This window comes from Hemiscyllium ocellatum, chromosome 4 (assembly GCF_020745735.1).
Source record: "Hemiscyllium ocellatum isolate sHemOce1 chromosome 4, sHemOce1.pat.X.cur, whole genome shotgun sequence".
NCBI lineage: Eukaryota > Metazoa > Chordata > Chondrichthyes > Orectolobiformes > Hemiscylliidae > Hemiscyllium > Hemiscyllium ocellatum.
The window spans coordinates 26679767-26697325 of NC_083404.1; the positions used below are offsets into that span (position 1 = coordinate 26679767).

A 17559-nucleotide genomic window follows, 5' to 3' on the forward strand; every position below is an offset into this window, starting at 1 on the left:
AGAAACTGCTGGAGAAACCTGGCAGCACCTGAGGATAGAAAACAAGAGTTAATGTTTCAGTTTGAGTGACCCTTCTTCACAACACTGCAGCACTCTCCGAATTTAGTTATTCTCTTACTTTAAAAGTATAGTTAAAACGTATTTTTTGATAAATCCGAAGTAGCCCTTTAAACTAAGAACCTAAGTTTCCACAGAACTTCTGCAACGTGAAAGAATTACAGACAAAAGAAACCTGGGCCTCAGTCCCCGCACAGCCAGGATCCTCGCGGGCTGAGCGCAGTGCGCAGGCGCGGCTCCCGGCAGATGAGCGCAGTGCGCAGGCGCGGCTCCCGGAGCCTGGGCATAGTGCGCAGGCGCGGCTCCTGGAGGCTGGGCATAGTGCGCAGGCGCAGTTCCCGGCAGTTGTGTGCAGTGCGCAGGCGCGATTCCCGGCAGTTGTGTGCAGTGCGCAGGCGCGGTTCCCGGCAGCTGTGTGCAGTGCGCAGACGCAGTTCCCGGCAGTTGTGTGCAGTGCGCAGGCGCGGCTGCCGGAGGCTGGGCACAGTGCGCAGGCGCAAGTTGTAGTTTCGTGCCTGAGCCAGCCGGTGGACCGAGTGACAGTGAGCCGCGCTTTTGGTTCCTTTCTCTGGATTGGGAACCTGAGATGAGGTTGGGTTGTGAGTATTGAGACGAATAACGTTTCAGCATTGACACGGCGTTTAGAGATCGAAGCGGCTGTGCCCGTTCACGTCTTGTCGCGGCTGGTGTTCTGGGCACCTTCATGGCTGGAAGCACTGACGTTCAGTTCAGGCAGATAACAGCCTCATGTGTTTTTATATATTCAAAAGTTTCACAGTTTGTGAGGGAAGTGGGTCCGTGTGTTTAGGAAGCATTTAGTCAGGGGGTAGTAATTCGGTTGGCATCAACCTGCTGATGTTTGGTTTTAGTGTGAGCGGTCTCCCCATTAAAGGCGAGGAGCCGTGTTCCCCTAACTGTGTCCAGCCCAGTCCAACACCGGCTCCCCCGGATCATGTGCTGACCTAGTGAGGGTCTCACTCCATTGGGGTGAGGGTCTTCCCTCTACCGTCAGCGGACGGAGCCCAGGCCAGCTATCACATGTGGGCATATCCATAACGGTTGCACTTCATGTATTCACCGCCTTGTCACATACAGAAATAAGAGAATGGTTGAGTCTGCTTTACTTGATTCCCTTTTTCTTCTGTACCCATCTTCGCTCCTCTCTCCTCTTTCCCCCACACGCACACACTTTGGGATGGGGGTACTTCATATCTCTTTCATTACTGGCTTAGGAACAATATTTACAGCTCACGAAACAATCTTTGAGAATTACATTTACATCAGGGCTAGAATGTTTGCATAGGTATCTAAATAGGCCCTATTCATTTAGATTGCCATTAACTATGTTGCCATTGACACCATTTTAAGTGTTGGTGGCTTGAAGGAATTGCAGCAGAGTTTCTGACCTGGTTTCTCGGGCAATGATAAACCCTTTGAGGAATGCCTGTTGTTTGTCCTCCATACAGAGCATATCTAATGCAAGTATGTGCTTGGCATCTGCTGTCTCCTACCTTTTCTTTTGAGGCTCTGAAATGTCTCTCGTGTTATTTCTCCGCCTGCACACTAATTAAACTTCATAAAATAGTGACTTGCTTCTCCCCATACCCCAAACTACTTTAAATTACCTAGAAATAGATACATGTGGAAAACTGAAACCAATTAGTTCTATATTGGAAGCTCTTTTACCTAAGAGGAAATATTGCTGTTTATTTGAGTGAATAGATGGTCAGAATTGAAACACACAAATTGGTATTAGTTATTGTAATTTATATCATGGAAGATAAGAATATTTATTGGAATACTGTAGATAGTGAGAATTAGGAGTAGACAGTTCAGTCCCTCAGTTTGTTTTGCTATTCACTGCAATCATTGATTTCATTTCCGCTTCAACTCCACTTTCCTGTCTGCGTCCTGTAACCCTTCAAAGTGTTATTAATTAAACATGTCTGTCTGCTCAAATTTACAATGTCTATACTTCCCGTCGCCTCGGGGAAGCAGCCAACATAATCAAAGACCCATCCCATCCTAGTTATATACTCTTCCATTGACAGAAGATCAAAAGTTTGCAAACGTGTACCAGGTTGAAGAACAGCTTCTTCCCTGTTGTTATTGGACCTGTGAATGGACCTCTCATATTATAATTGATCTTTCTCTGTGCCTTCCCTGTAGCTATAAAAATATACGCTGCGATCTGTTCTATTACCATGAGGTACTTAACAAGGTATGATTTGTCTGGATAGCATGCAAAACAATACTTTTCACTGTATCTCAATACATGTGACAATAATAAACCAAATCCAATCTATCCTGGCATCAACCATACTCTGGGATGATGAATTCCACAGGTTCACAACTCTTTCAGAAAAGTAAATTCCCCTCACAACTGTTTTAAATCTGCAACTCCTAATCCTAAAATTATTACCCCTCATTCTATATTTTATTTTGTCAATTCCTTTTACCATCTTCTATAAGTAGGGCAGAGATGGCTGAGCAAAAATTAAAGGAAAGGATTAAAGTTTTTTTTTCTTAGGTTTTGAAGGTCAGAGATTAAATAGACAAAATAGTTTTGGAAGAAAATCCAAAAGGAAGGGAAAATGCTTTAACGTATGTATGGAATGTGAGTGTCACAAGCAAAGCCAGCACAGCATTTGTTGCTCATCCTCAGTAACAGGGTGTAGGTTTGCTCGCTGAGCTGTAGGTTTGATACCTGGCTAGGTATCATCAGTGGCGACCTTCAAGTGAAGCAAAGCTGTTGTCTCCTGCTTTCTATTTATATGTTTGTCCTGGATGGGCTTCCTGGGGTTTGTGGTGATGTCATTTCCTGTTCATTTTCTGAGGAGTTGATAGATGGTATCTAGATCTATGTTTGTTTATGGCATTGTGATTGGAGTGCCAGGCCTCTAGGAATTCTCTGGCATGTCTTTGCTTAGCCCGTCCCAGGATAGATGTGTTGTCCCAGTTGAAATGGCGGTTTTGTTCCTCCGTCTGTAGGGCTATGAGGGAGAGAGGGTCATGTCTTTTTGTGGCTAGCTGGTGTTCGTGTATCGTGGTGGCTACCTTTCTTCCTGTTTGTCATACAGTTCTGATGAGTTGAAGATTATCCATTTGTGCTGTTTCTTTGAACAAACTCCATCACACTTGATGGATTTGAATGCACACAATTTTTGACAATAAGAGTTGTGGACATGTATATGTTGTATCTGCATTAGTCGTAATAAAGAACCATGCATCCAGATTTGCTGTTAATCATGTTTGCTAAAGTGGGAGCACAAAATTACATTGAGACTGATTATTTTAGTGGGTAAACCCGTGTTGTTACTGATGTATTTCATTGCATGTAATTGTGAGGTTATCCATTTTTGGTCCAAGAAAATAAAGAGTATCAGGAATATCAAAATCTTGCAACAATTATACATAGTATTCCAGATATGTTCTTCGAGTAAAAAATGAGGTCTGCAGATGCTGGAGATCACAGCTGCAAATGTGTTGCTGGTCAAAGCACAGCAGGCCAGGCAGCATCTCAGGAATAGAGAGTTTGACGTTTCGAGCATAAGCCCTTCATGCTCGAAACGTCAAATTCTCTATTCCTGAGATGCTGCCTGGCCTGCTGTGCTTTGACCAGCAACACATTTGCAGCATTCCAGATATGTTCTCAGTAAAGCCTTGTGCAATTTTAGTCTATTTGCTTAAGCTAAGGTATACTTTACTGGAGGTAGTACCTTGAAGATTCAATAAACATCCCCCTGGAATGTGGTGTTTGCCCAATGATGAGGCTATAGACAATAGGTAATAGGTGCAGGAGTAGGCCATTCTGCCCTTCGAGCCTGCACCACCATTCAATATGATCATGGCTGATCATCCTTAATCAGTATCCTGTTCCTGCCTTATCTCCATTACCCTTGATTCCACTATCCTTGAGAGCTCTATCCAACTCTTTCTTAAATGAATCCAGAGACTGGGCCTCCACTGCCCTCTGGGGCAGAGCATTCCACACAGCCACCACTCTCTGGGTGAAGAAGTTTCTCCTCATCTCTGTCCTAAATGGTCTACCGTATTTTTAAGCTGTGTCCTCTGGTTCTGCACTCACCCATCAGCGGAAACATGTTTCCTGCCTCCAGAGTGTCCAATCCTTTTAATAATCTTATATGTCTCAATCAGATCCCCTCTCAGTCTTCTAAACTCAAGGGTATGCAAACCCAGTCGCTCCAGTCTTTCAGCATAAGGTAGTCCCTCCATTCCAGGAATTGACCTCGTGAACCTACGCTGCACTCCCTCAATAGACAGAATGTCTTTCCTCAAATTTGGAGACCAGAACTGCACACAGTACTCCAGGTGTGGTCTCACCAGGCACCTGTACAGCTACAGAAGAGCCTCTTTGCTTCTATACTTAATCCCTCTTGTTCTGAAGGCCAGCATGCTTATTAGCCTTCTTCGCCACCTGCTGTACCTGCATGCTTACCTTCATTGACCGGTGTACAAGAACACCCAGATCTCTTTTGTACTGCCCCTTTACCTAAATTGAATCCATTTAGGTAGTAATCTGCCTTCCTGTTCTTGCTACCAAAGTGGATAACCATACATTTATCCACATTAAACTGCATCTGCCATGCATCTGACCACTCACCTAACCTGTCCAGGTCGCCCTGTAATCTCCTAACATCCTCCTCACATTTCACCCTGCCACCCAGCTTAGTATCATCAGCAAATTTGCTAATGTTATTACTAATACCATCTTCTATATCATTAACATATATTGCAAAAAGCTGCGGTCCCAGCACTGATCCCTGCAGTACCCCACTGGTCACTGCCTGCCATTCTAAAATGGAGCCGTTTATCACTACTCTTTGTTTCAGCCAACCAACTTTCAGTCCAAGTTAGTGCCTTGCCCCCAATACCATGTGCCCTAATTTTGCTCACTATGCTCACCATTTAGGACAGAGATGAGGAGAAACCTCTTCATCCAGAGAATGGTGGCTGTATGGAATGCTTTGTCCCAGAGGGCAGTGGAGGCCCAGTCTCTGGATTCATTTAAGAAAGAGCTCTCAAGGATAGTGGAATCAAGGGTTATGGAGATAAGGAGGAACAGGATACTGATTAAGGATGATCAGCCATGATCATATATGCAAGTTGGACCCACATTGTCTGGGATTTGGAAGAATGAGAAATGCATGATTCTGAAAGAACGTGATAAGCATAATCATATTGAAATGACTGACCAGGCTCAACAGGGTTTATGATCTGGCAACATCTGCAGAGGGAGAGAGTTAACGTTGAGTCCAGTGACACTTCTTCAGATGTTGGACTTGAAACATTAACTCCACTTGAAACATTTCTCTCTCCACAGATGCTGCCAGACCTGCTGAGTTTCACCAGCAAATTCGGTTTGTGTTTGTCTCAGATCTCCAGCATCCTCAGTTCTTTGCTTTATTTTAGGTTTATGGTCTACCGCTACATCTATTTCTTGTGAACTTGTATTAATTAATTGGTGGAAAGCTAGAACAGTGGCAATCCCAAAGGATTTAGGGTTTCACATATACAAATCACTTAAGTTATTAAAGATAAACAAGAATCAAATTCTAAGGGAGGAAATATAGCTACAGGTATACAAAACCCTCATGTTAGGCCTTAGCTGAAGTACTGTATAGATTTATGGGCACTGCAGGTCAAAGGATGAATTAACCTTGGAACATGCGCAACACAGATTTTCAAAAATATTACCAGAAATCAAGAATTAGTTTGAGCTGAGGTTACATCAGTTAGACTCGTGATTCATGCAAGATTTAAATTATCATTTGATCGATGGTTTTAAAACTGGAATAGAGAGAGACCTTAGCTACTGGTAGTGGAGTCTAGAGCAATATAATCTTGCAATGAGAGCCACAGGAGTCTTGTGTCGCAGTGGTAGGTTTCATATTTCTGGGTCAGGAGGTCTGTGTTCAAGTCCCATCTGCCTCAGGTGTGTAATGATATGTTTGAATTGTTTGATTGAATTAGGTCTGATAATTTTCATTCAGAAGAGAAATTAGGAAACATTTATTCAAAACAGGGCTGGTAGTAGCATAGAAGAGTCTCTCTCAAAAAACAGTAGATGCTAGTTGAAGTAGTTTCAAATATGACGAAAAAGCTTTGTAAACCAAAGGTGCAAAATATTACAGAGACAAAGTATGTGGCTAGAATTAAGATACCGTTGAGTAACAAATGACATAGTAGCTGCTTTTGTGTGTTTGGTCTGAACCCATAACTGTGACAGGCATCGCCTTGAAAATAAAACCTAACATTAATTTTGTTTTTAACCAAAGGATGCAACTGATGTAAGACCCCATTTATTTTGGGTAAAGTCCTGTTTCTTTTATCATCTGAATTCTTTAAGTTCTTACTTTTTTAAAATTAACAAACATGTATGTCACTAAATTCCCACGTTTGCAGTTCATTGGGATTGCAATTGTGGGCCTTGACACACATGGAGAAGCTGCAAATTGTGCATGTGATTAGCAAATGGAAATGAAATAGCGTGTATACATGTGGGTAATGAGCCACAAGGGATTGTTTTGTGATGCAACACGTTCTGTGTTCTGGTATTGTTAAGAATGTTTTTCTGTTACCTAATGGCATCATCAGAACCTCTGAATATTTTACAGTTTTGTTATAATTACACTGTCAGATATCAAAATCAAGATTCATGTTTTATTAATCATTAAACTAATATGCAGATTTTGTGCAATGCAAACACATAATTTAGTAAAGAAATTAAGAATACTTTCATACCTTGAAATGCTTATTGTCTTGTTTGTGCAAAATTCATTCTGTAGCATTTTAATAACATTGACGTGTCAGAAGAAAGGGAGTCATGGCAACACCCCCAGTGCCTGGTACCGGGATGCCTGGAGCATGTTCTGGACCCCAGGGCCAGGCTGGTCGTGAAGTTAATACAGCTTCCCTCTGCCGAATTGGACAAGAGACCGTGCAAGACATTGTCTCGAGAACCATGGAGATATTCCAGCTTCTAAGGAACATGCAGGTCAGTGTTTTTTTTTTAACCTGTGGTGTCATTGCAACACAGATGCAGTGAATGGAGCTAGAATTCTGAAGCTCTGCTGACTATCTGGCAGTCAGTGATAATAGGATTTATTGTAGAAGAATTGAAAAGAAAATTAGAGGATGTCTTTTCCCATAATAGGTATTTTCCACATTGAATACTACGCTGCAGGTTGCTTTAAATCCCGTAACTTCAACTTAAAAAGGAATTGGATTGATATTTGAAAAACAGTCAAAAGGAGTGAGGTGGGTTTAGATAGTTTTGAGTAGTAAACCAGCACAAACCAAATGACAACCTCCTATGTTACAAATTCTTGTCATGTACAAATTGTTAGAATTTCAATTTGAGGATGAGCCTCTAAATCCAAAGCATGCTTGTTGTGTGAACCAGTTTCCAGCAGTTGATTAACTAATGATAAAGTACTGCATAGTTTGCAGTATTCTGGGGTAACTTGACACAGTCCCATTGCAGAAGGACTTGTTGTTTATGTATGCAGTTACTTCATGTCTGGTTAGATCCAAATTGGAGACGTTATCAAAATGGAAACAGCAAGGGAACAGCATTTTGGGCTTTATAAAGTCATAGAGGTATACTGCATAGAAACAGACACTTTGGTCCAACTCATCCATGCCGACCAGATATCAAAAATTAATTCCGTCCCGTTTGCAAGCACTTGGCCCATATCCATCTAAACCCTTCCTGTTCATATACCCATCCAGATGCATTTTAAATGTTGTAATTGTACTAGCCTCCACCACTTTCTTCAGCAGCTCATTTCATACATGCACCACCCTCTGCATGAAAAAGTTGCCCCTTAGGTCCCTTTTAAATCTTTCCACTCTTGCCCTAAATCTATGAACTCTCGTTCTGGACTTGCCCCAACCCAGGGGAAAGACCTCGTCTGTTTACCTGATCCATGATCCTCATCCTATAAACCTCTATAAGGCCACCCTCCAGCCTTTGACACTCCCAGGGAAAACAGCCCTAGCCTATTCAGTCTCTCCCTAAAGCTCAATCCCTCCAACCCTGACAACATCCTTGTAAATCTTGTCTGAACTCTTGCAAGTTTAACAACATCCTTCCAATAGGAGGGAGACCAGAATTGCACACAATATCCCAAAAGTGGCCTAACCACTATCCTGTACAGCCGCAACATGACTTCCCCCAATCCTACACTCAGTGCTGTGACCAAAAAAGGAAAATATACTAAACGCCTTCTTCACTATCTTACCTACCTGCGACTCCGCTTTCAAAGAACTGTGAACCTGCACTCCAAGGTCTCTTTATTCAATAACACCCTCCAGGACCTTACCATTAAGTGTATAAGTTCTGCCCTGATTTGCCTTTCAAAATGCAGAACCTCATATTTATTTATATTAAACTCCATCTTCCACTTCTTGGTCCATTGGCCTATCTGATCAAGATCCCATTGTACTCCGAGGTAACCTACTTTGCTGTCCGCCCCACCTCCAATTTTGCTGACATCTGCAAACTTATTAACTATACCTCCAATGTTCATGTCCAAATCATTTATTATAAACGACAAAAGCAGTAGACCTAACACCATAGGTCACAGACCTCCAATCTGAAAAGCAACCGTCCACCACCACCCTCTGTCTTCAACTTCAAGCCAGTTCTGTATCCAAATGGCTAGTTCACTTTGTATTCCATGTGATCTAACCTTGCAAACCAGTCTCCCATGGGGAATGCCTTACTGAAGTCCATATCAATCATGTCCACCGCTCTGTCCTCATCAATCCACTTCATTACTTCTTCAAAAAGCTCAGTCAAGTTTGTGAGACAAGATTTCTCTCACACAGAGCCATGTTGACTATCCTAATCAGTCCTTGCCTAAACAAATACATGTAAATCCTGTCCCTCAGGATTCCGTCCAACAACTTGCCCACCACCAATGTAAGGCTTGCGAGTCTATAGTTCCCTGGCTTTTCCTAATCACCTTTCTTAAATAGTGGCATCACGTTAGCCACCCTCCAGTCTTCCGAGACCTCACCTGTGGCTATTGATGATCCAAACATCTCAGCAAGGGGCCTAGCAATCAGATCCCTCTCTTTCCACAGAGTTCTACGGTACACCTGATCAGGTCCTGGGAATTTATCCACCTTTTGTGCGTTTTAAGACATCCAGCACCATCTCCTGTGTAATATGGACATTTTTTTTATCTGTTTCCCCATATTCTTTTTGATGGAACTAACTATACCTTGAAGTGGCTGGTTTGATAAATTGTCATGTTAAATTGATTTTACAGATAGTGATATAAATGTCCATGAGTGCCTGTTTCTGGTTTTGCGAAAAAGGGAGTAAATAAAGTTATCAGAGAATTTAATTTACTCTCTGTATGCTATAAAGCTCCCACACGTTTGACCAGTGCTTCCAAATGAAACACCTATGTGTTTAAGAACAGGTATTTCCTACTAGGTCATTTATTTTCTGTTTACATTTTTGAATCATTTTATTTTCTGAAAATTAAAATGTTCCATTGCTCTGAAAAGTGCTGGTGTCAACTCAAAATGATTCAAAATGAACGATCTCTTTCTATTCTAATCCAGTTATTTTTTCATTGACTACCATTCACTTGCTGATTAATTAGACTGTTGTACTGCTGAATCCAGAATTGGAAAGTTCACAAATGAAATGTGCTGTGCTTATAAGCTCTCTTGATCTATGGGTGCAGAATTGCTGCAACAGCAGATTCTGTTATTGCAATATTTTGTGTGTAATGCTGTATAACAGCTGTGAAATAAATGTCAGTTTTTCATTTGCAGTGTAATACTAACACCCTTCTTTCTTTCTTTTGCAAATGTGCTTTGGCCGGAGAGAAGCCAGACAGTTTAGTCATCCCCCTCTCTCTCCCCTCGTTCACCACCTCCATCAAACAGAAACATGAATGCATGCACACGTGCACCCCAAACCCCATCCTTACCTGGACTTTATAGCTACAAGATAAAGAGCTGGATATCTGCACTGTTGAGCTTGCAATACTGTTGTCACCACCTTAGGAAGCTATCTGTATCTTAATTTCACTGACTAGATTTTGAGTAGTTTTGTGAATTTTAAAAGAAGATAGAATTTTACATTCAGTCAGGTATATGACACTTGGGACTTAAAGCTTGTGTATTAAGAGAGCTGGCTAAAATGTACTGGAGATAGTTAAAATGTGAAACAGTAGATAAGCAGTGGCATACATTGTGGGAGGTGCTTCATAATTCTCATCAAAGATATATTCCACTTAGAAAATAGACTGCAATGAAAAATGAATGGCCAATAAGGGACAATATTAAATTGAAGCAGAATGCACTCAATGTCGCAAAGTTTAGTGCTACGTGAAAAGATTGAGAACATTTTATAAACCAGCAAAGCATGAGAAAAAGTAACAGTAAATAAATAAGAACATCAGGAATAAGAGCAGGAGTAGACCATCTGGCCCCAGTTCATTATTCATACATTCATGCATGATCCTGCACCTCAACTCCACTTTTGCACCTGCATCCATGTCTCTGTATTCCCTAAGAGACTAAGAATTTGTTTCTCAGAATTAAATATACTTAATGTCAGGCATCCTCAAATAGAGAAGATTTACAAATGAGCTTTTAATGTATAATTATTGCCTTTTGTATGACTGAGCCTTTGTGTCATGGATTCCCCAGCTAGAAGAAGTAACATCTGTCTTCTGGACCCATCACATCAGGATATAATATATTTCAGTGATCTATTCTTTCATCTAAACCTTAGCAAATATAAGCCAAATTTACTTAATCTATCGTCATATAAGAGCCAGGAACCAATTTAGTGAACCTTCACTGTACTACCTCCAATACAAGGAGATCTTTCCTTAAATATAAGAGACCAAAACTGCATACAATATTCCAGATGTGATCTCATCATATCTCTGTCAAATTCTAGGAAGTTTTCTGTATTCTTATACTCTATTATGCTTGCAATAAAGGTCAATATGCTATTTGCCTTCCTACTAGCCTGATGTAGCTGCTTATGAACCTAGCATGATAGAAGAAAATAGACAGTAAGAGTTTTGAGAGTATAAAAAGCAAAGTGATTGTTTCACCCTTAAAGGATAAAGTGGTAGAGATTTTAAGCAAATAATTTGTATCAGTCTTCATGGTGGAATACACGCAATTTATCTCAGTGACAGAAATCAGGGAACGAATGCGAGGGTGGAATTTGAAATAATTATCATCACTACAGACAAAATGCTAGACAGTCTAACGAGACTAAAGACTAACAGGTCCCCTAGACCTGATGTCCTACATTCTGGCACTTCAAAAGAAGTGGCTGCAGTGATGCATTGGTTGTAGTCTTCTAAAATTTTTGAGATCCTGGAAAATCTCAGTAGTAAGCTGAAAGCAGTAAACAGTTTGCCTAACGTTTTTTTATTGGGAAAATTCTGGAACCAATGTTGTGTTTGGAAGGGAAACCATAATATGATTAAGCAGAGTCAGCTTGGTTTTATGAAAGGGAAATCAAATGTGCCAAATTTGTTGGACGACTTAGGCATAATAAGCAGGTTAGTTAAAGGAGAACAAGTACATTTGTAGTGTATTTGCATTTACAAACAGCATTCAATAAGGTGCCACATGAAACGTTACTGTGCTTTTAATATATTTTTCTAATCAGCCTGTTCAGAGATGTTATTATACAGCTCTGGAGCAGATGGTCCTGATTCCCAGGTCTCCTGGCCCAGAAGTAGGGACACTACCATTGTGCCACAAGAACTCTAGTTACTGTGATATCTAAGAGCTCATGGTATTTAGGGTAATATGTAGCATGGATAAAGGATTGGCTAATGAAACTGACTCTGGACAATTCGGTCATTTTTCCTCTTCGCAAACTGTAACTAGTCTGCAACCTCAACTACTTACTAACTATGCGAACAAGTTGTATGAAGAGATGCACTGCAGCCACATTTACTGATTTTTTTTTCTTTTTAAAAAGTTATTTCCAGGATAGTGCTCATTGCTGAGTGGGCTAGTATTTATTACAGATTGTTAATGACCCTTGAGAATCTGCTCCGTCAGGGGTAGTGCTGTTAGGAAGGGCATTCCAGGCATCTTACCCAACAGTGAAGAAATAGAGATACAGTTTCAAGTCAGGATACTAGAGCTGAACTTGCATGTGATGGTGTATTATAGTCCCAGCTGATGGTAGTATTGGACAAGTCAGATAACAGAATGAAACCTGACTTGATAGATATTTAAATTTTTTCTGTTCAGTTAATTTGGTTTATCACCAAAACATATTCACATGAGGATTTTCTTTAACAACAGAAGTTTAGTATATAAAAGATGCAAAATAAACCAAGCTATATAAGCATAGTAGACAGTTAGAAAGATCACAAAACAATATTTCAAACTGTTTTCCAACACTCTGTAGAGATTCAAATTCAGAAATGGTGCCCTTCTCTCAACTCTTCAGAATTCTTACTAACTGGCACCTTATAGTGTATCTGCCATGGATTATAAAAACAATTCAGTGAGTCAATTCAATTCAAATCTACTGACATGAACTTCACACACATCTGAATCTAAATTTTCAGTTTCTTAGTTTGAATAACCTGCAGATTTCTAGCCAAACTCTGCTGCTTTGGAAGCTTTAAAACTAAAACATTCTGCTCAGAAGATAGAGTTAAATTTAGAAAAAAAAATTTAGTTTCTCTGTCAGAACTAGTTCAGGCTAGTGCAAGCAACAAATCACCTTAGCAGAATGTTTTAGTTTAAACCTTTAGTTTAAAACCCAAATTCTAAGAAAGGCATTTATGTATGTTATATGTCTTTCAGCACAGATGTTCCTATGCATCTGCTATCTTTTGTCCTTCTGGATGAGTGAGCTGACAGATTTGGAAGGTACTGTTGAAGGGGCTTCTCCAGTGTGTCTTATAGATTGTACACACTGCTGCAACTGTGTTTTGGTGCTTTGAAGAGTGAACATTAGTGTACCAGTCACGACCTTTAATAATATGAACTAATCTATCTTGGATGGTATTAAGTTTTTTGAATATTATTGGAACTGCACTCATCCAGAAGTGTGGATGCTCCTTATTTGTGTCTTGTATATGGTGTACAGGTACTGGGGGAAAAGGTGATGAGTTGCATGCTGCAGAATTCCTTGCCTCTGACCTGTTCTTGCAGCCATTGCATGTCTGTGTCTGATCCAATTGGCTTTTGGTCAACAGTGATTAGCAGTGGAGAATTCTGCAGTGGTAATGACGTTGAATGTCATATGGTGTGATTGTTAGATCCTCTACTTTTGGAGGTGGTTTCTGTCTGGCATTTCTGTGGCACGGACATTACTTGCCACTTGCTTGTCTGAGCCTCACTATCCAGACCTAGCTATGATAGTCACGGACTGCTTCAGTATCTGAGGGGTCTCAAATAGTGCATTCATCAGTGAATCTGCAGTCATTGACTGCAATTCTTCTCAAAAGATTTGTTTACTTTCAATATCCCATCTAGGAAGGACCTTGGTGCAGGGTTTGTACAGCAGTCTCATCAGAAGCTACTTAAAGGTCCAAATAAAGGATATAAATTACCTTCATCCCTCAACCTGGAACCCTAACAAAGAATTCCTACTACTTTATTAATATATGTTGTTTCTACGGCTGAGTTCCATTCTCTGTCAGGCTAGTTTGAGTGTGTGAACAATAGTCTCACTTAGCCAGCTCTATTCTGTAAGTAACCTCTGGTAGCTGCTATCTGGAATAGTAATTTCATTTGTTTTAAAACTCCTTGTTCTCTTCAAGATCATGTATTCATTTAAATCTTGGTAACTTCTTTGTAAACAACGTACTGTACAAATTAGTGGGAACGGAATCAAATGTGTAAAGGGGCAATGGTAGGCAACTAAGACAACTGAAATAAAATGAACTGCAGATGCTTGAAATCTGAAACAAAAACAGAAATTTCTGGAGCAACTCAGGTCTGGCAACAAGAGAGAAGCAAAGTTAACATGTCCTGTCCAGCAGCCTTTCTTCAGAATCAATATCCTCTAGGAATGAGTGAAATTTATGTTGTTGACAGAGTGAGGGGTTTGGCAAGGAGTGAGTGGATAGGAGATGGAGAGTAGAGGTGAGATGGGGGAGAGGAAGGAAATAGGCCGAGTTTTTATTTCTTGGAGAATAGGAGTTTGAGGGATGACTTTGAGGTTTATAAAATCATGAGGGGCATGGAAAGGGGAATAGCAAAGATCTATTTCCTACGGTAGGCGCATTCAAAACTAAATGGCATAATTTTAAGGTGAGCAGGGAAAGATTTAAATGGGACCCGAGGGACAACCTTTTCACACGGTTGGTTTGTAGAATGAACTGCCAGAATAAGTGGTAGATGCAGATTCAGTTACAACTGAAAGATATTTGGGCACATACATGTGTCCAAATCAGATCAGCTTCCATTCAGTGGTGCTGGTACGGGCCTTACCAGTTAGACAAAGGGGTGCTGTAATACCTGTTCTATGGCTTATAATGTGAGAGATTGGCACCGGTAGGCTGAAATAGAAGTTAACCTTTGGTTCTTGCATGTAGTAGAGGGGATAACATGACTGAGATGCTAAATTAATCATTTGCACCTGTCCTCACTAGAGGAAGATGCTGCTAATGTCACCATGTATATAGAATGTGTAAAATAAATAGATAAAGTAGAAATAGATTGATTTAATTAAATACTACACTTAACAATACTTAGAATATTTTTAAAAAGCCAACTGGTCTATAGATTTAAATTGCTGATAGTAAATTAAATGACTTTCAGACTGGGGGGAGTCTTGAAAGGGTAGATTCATAGCTGCTGGGTAGATGGATAGATTCATAAGGCAGAGAAATGTAAAGTGATGCAATTTAATTTGAAAAAGAGGAAAATAAACAAAATTGTATAATTTTAGCTGTGGAAGAGAACAGTGTGGCACCAAGCATGTAGTTTTACATTGCTCTTGAATAATTGCAATGGCTGTTTTAAGTAAAAATAAATGCATGAGACCTTTTGCTTAATGCATGGAGCATAAATTACAGAAGTGAAGAAGTTATGTTGAATCTTCATAAGTCATTGGTTAGGTGCCAGCTGAAGAAATGTCAGTCTGGGAAATACACTTAAGGAATATTGGAAAAAGTGCAGAGGATATTTACTCTAACAGTCAAGGATAAGGGACTTAAGTTACCTGAAAGATTAGAAGCTGATAAGATAATCATTGAATAGAAAAAGTCAGAGAGTTGTACAGCACAAAAACAGACCCATCGGTCCAACTCCTCCATGTCAATGGGGGATCTGCTCAAGAATGACAATTTCTGTTTGAGAACCTGGCGAGGAAATACTTTCCACTGCAAGGAGGGTCTGTAACCTGAGAGGGGACATTTAAAGAAATTGACAAAAATAAAATGAATATGTAAAACACAGCCGACTGGTACATTTTGTTTCTGATTTTTGACTCCTGTACTTTTTAGCTGTATATAAGGGAAGAAGGGGTTCTGTGTATGGCAATGGATGTCATATTGTAATTGTGTAAACCATGTCCCTCAAGTCAGGCACATAACTGCCAGGGTTTTTGGAGGTGGAGAGGAATCTTGTTGACACTGAAGTCTGGTAAAATAACTTCTTTAGCATGGTCATCACTTTAATCTCTGACTGTGTTTTTACGTTTCTTAATGTTATCATCTTTTCCTGGTTAACACAACCCTCCATTTTCTCCTCAGTATTTTTTTTTTGCTTTTGAAATATTGAATTAAATCCGGTAGGTCTAACCTGTCAAGAAAGCATATAATTTTTGTCACCGTACTTAGATTATTGTAAGTTTTCCTCCTATCTGCAATTCAGCTGAAGAAATCCTGTTCTTTCTTCAGCAATGTGCTTTTTGTTTGTATGCTGACATTGCAAACTTTATGATTAAAGTGCATTCTGCCGAAACTGAATGTAAGTGCTGGCGTCAGTAAACTTAAGAAAAATATTGGTCAACAAGTAACACCCAGTGATTTCTGAGAGAGCACCACATGGTGTTTTGGTTAGTTGCAAGGATTTGTTAATGAATTGCTAAAGATAATGTTTATTTTTTAAATACAAAAATCTTTCAATTTATGCTATCTGCATTTCAGTTGCCAAATGGTGTATCATATCACGCTGCCACCCATCAGGATAGGCAGGGGAAGCTGCAAGAGCACCTTCGACAGCTCTCTGTGCTGTTCAGGAAGTTGCGACTAGTCTATGACAAATGTAATGAAAATTGTGCTGGCTTAGATCCTGTCCCGATGGAGGTAAGAAATATCTAGAGTTGGTTAATGCTGTCTTTAGAGGGCAACTGACAGAGGTACAGAAAATAATGAAGCGTTTAGTATGTCCTGGTCAACTCAAGGAGCATATAAATATGTATGAATGTGAGGCGAAAGCAACTGCTCATGTTCACTTCCCTGTCAACACTCCCTTGCAGTTGTATCTGTAGTGACTTATCTAATTCAAATTCTAATTTATTCAAAGATCTCTATCTTTTGCATTGAACCATGTGTTATGGTGAATTCCAGCTTGTATTTTGAGCATAGGTTGCTATTACTGTCTTACATTTTCAGCCAGCACTGTCTGGGCCACAGTCCACACAATATTATCCTGAAACATGAATGCAGAATCCAATTCCAACTTGGGTGTTTTTGACCAATTATCCTAACACCCGTGATGGTGAAAGCTGCAGCATATTTTACAGATTGTAATCTATGGCTCTGTGAAAATGGAGAGAGGCCCCAAGTGGTAGGTCGTTTCAATTTCATAATAGTAGATTATACCTTGCTAATATGCCAGATGACTTTGAGCTGAACAAAATTATTATGTGAAGACTATCCATCAATTTTTTTTATAAACATTTCCCCAAAAGGTTTTTTGGAGCTTATGATTAATGCCAAACTAATTATGTTGTTCGAAAACCGTCCTATGATGTCACTCTGAATTAATTGGAAGAAATGTCTTCTTCAAATGGTTTAGTTGATTACTTGGAATCACAGAGTCAGAGATGTACAGCACGGAAACAGATCCTTCAGTCCAACTTGTCCATGCCAACCATCTAATCTAGTCCCATTTGTCAGCACTTGGCCAATATCCCTCCAAACCCTTCCTATTCCTATAACCATCCAAATGCCTTTTAAATGTTGCAATTGTACCAGCCTCCATCACTTCCTCTGGCAGCACATTCCATATTCCACCGTCTGCATGAAAATATTGCCCTTTAGGTCCGTTTTATATCTTTCCCCTCTCACCCTGAACCTGTGCCCTCTAGTTCTGGACTCCCCCACCCAAGGAAAAGACTTTGTCTATTTATCCTATCCATGTCTTCCATGATTTTATAGACCTCTGAGGTCACCCCTCAGCCTTTGCTCCATGGAAAACCGATCCAGCCTAGTTAGCCTCTATCTATAGCTCAAATCCTGCAATCCTGGCAACATCCTTGTGAATCTTTGCTGAACCTTTTCA

At 40.2% G+C, this 17559-nt stretch overlaps 1 protein-coding gene across 4 annotated transcripts in view; it reads left to right on the forward strand.

The window, feature by feature from the left end:
* The first annotated feature begins 520 nt into the window (after positions 1 to 520).
* Positions 521 to 17559, forward strand: part of med30 (mediator complex subunit 30) — a 48132-nt gene continuing 31093 nt past the window's right edge. For 2 of the 4 annotated variants that reach the window (XM_060824175.1, XM_060824178.1), the window contains exons 1-3: positions 521 to 656; positions 6867 to 7075; positions 16200 to 16358. In XM_060824175.1, the coding sequence (XP_060680158.1) occupies positions 6905 to 7075; positions 16200 to 16358 (330 nt within the window). In that variant the 5' untranslated portion in view covers positions 521 to 656; positions 6867 to 6904. The remainder of the gene's footprint in view (positions 657 to 6866; positions 7076 to 16199; positions 16359 to 17559) is intronic. The other 2 variants (XM_060824176.1, XM_060824177.1) reach the window with 2 other exon arrangements.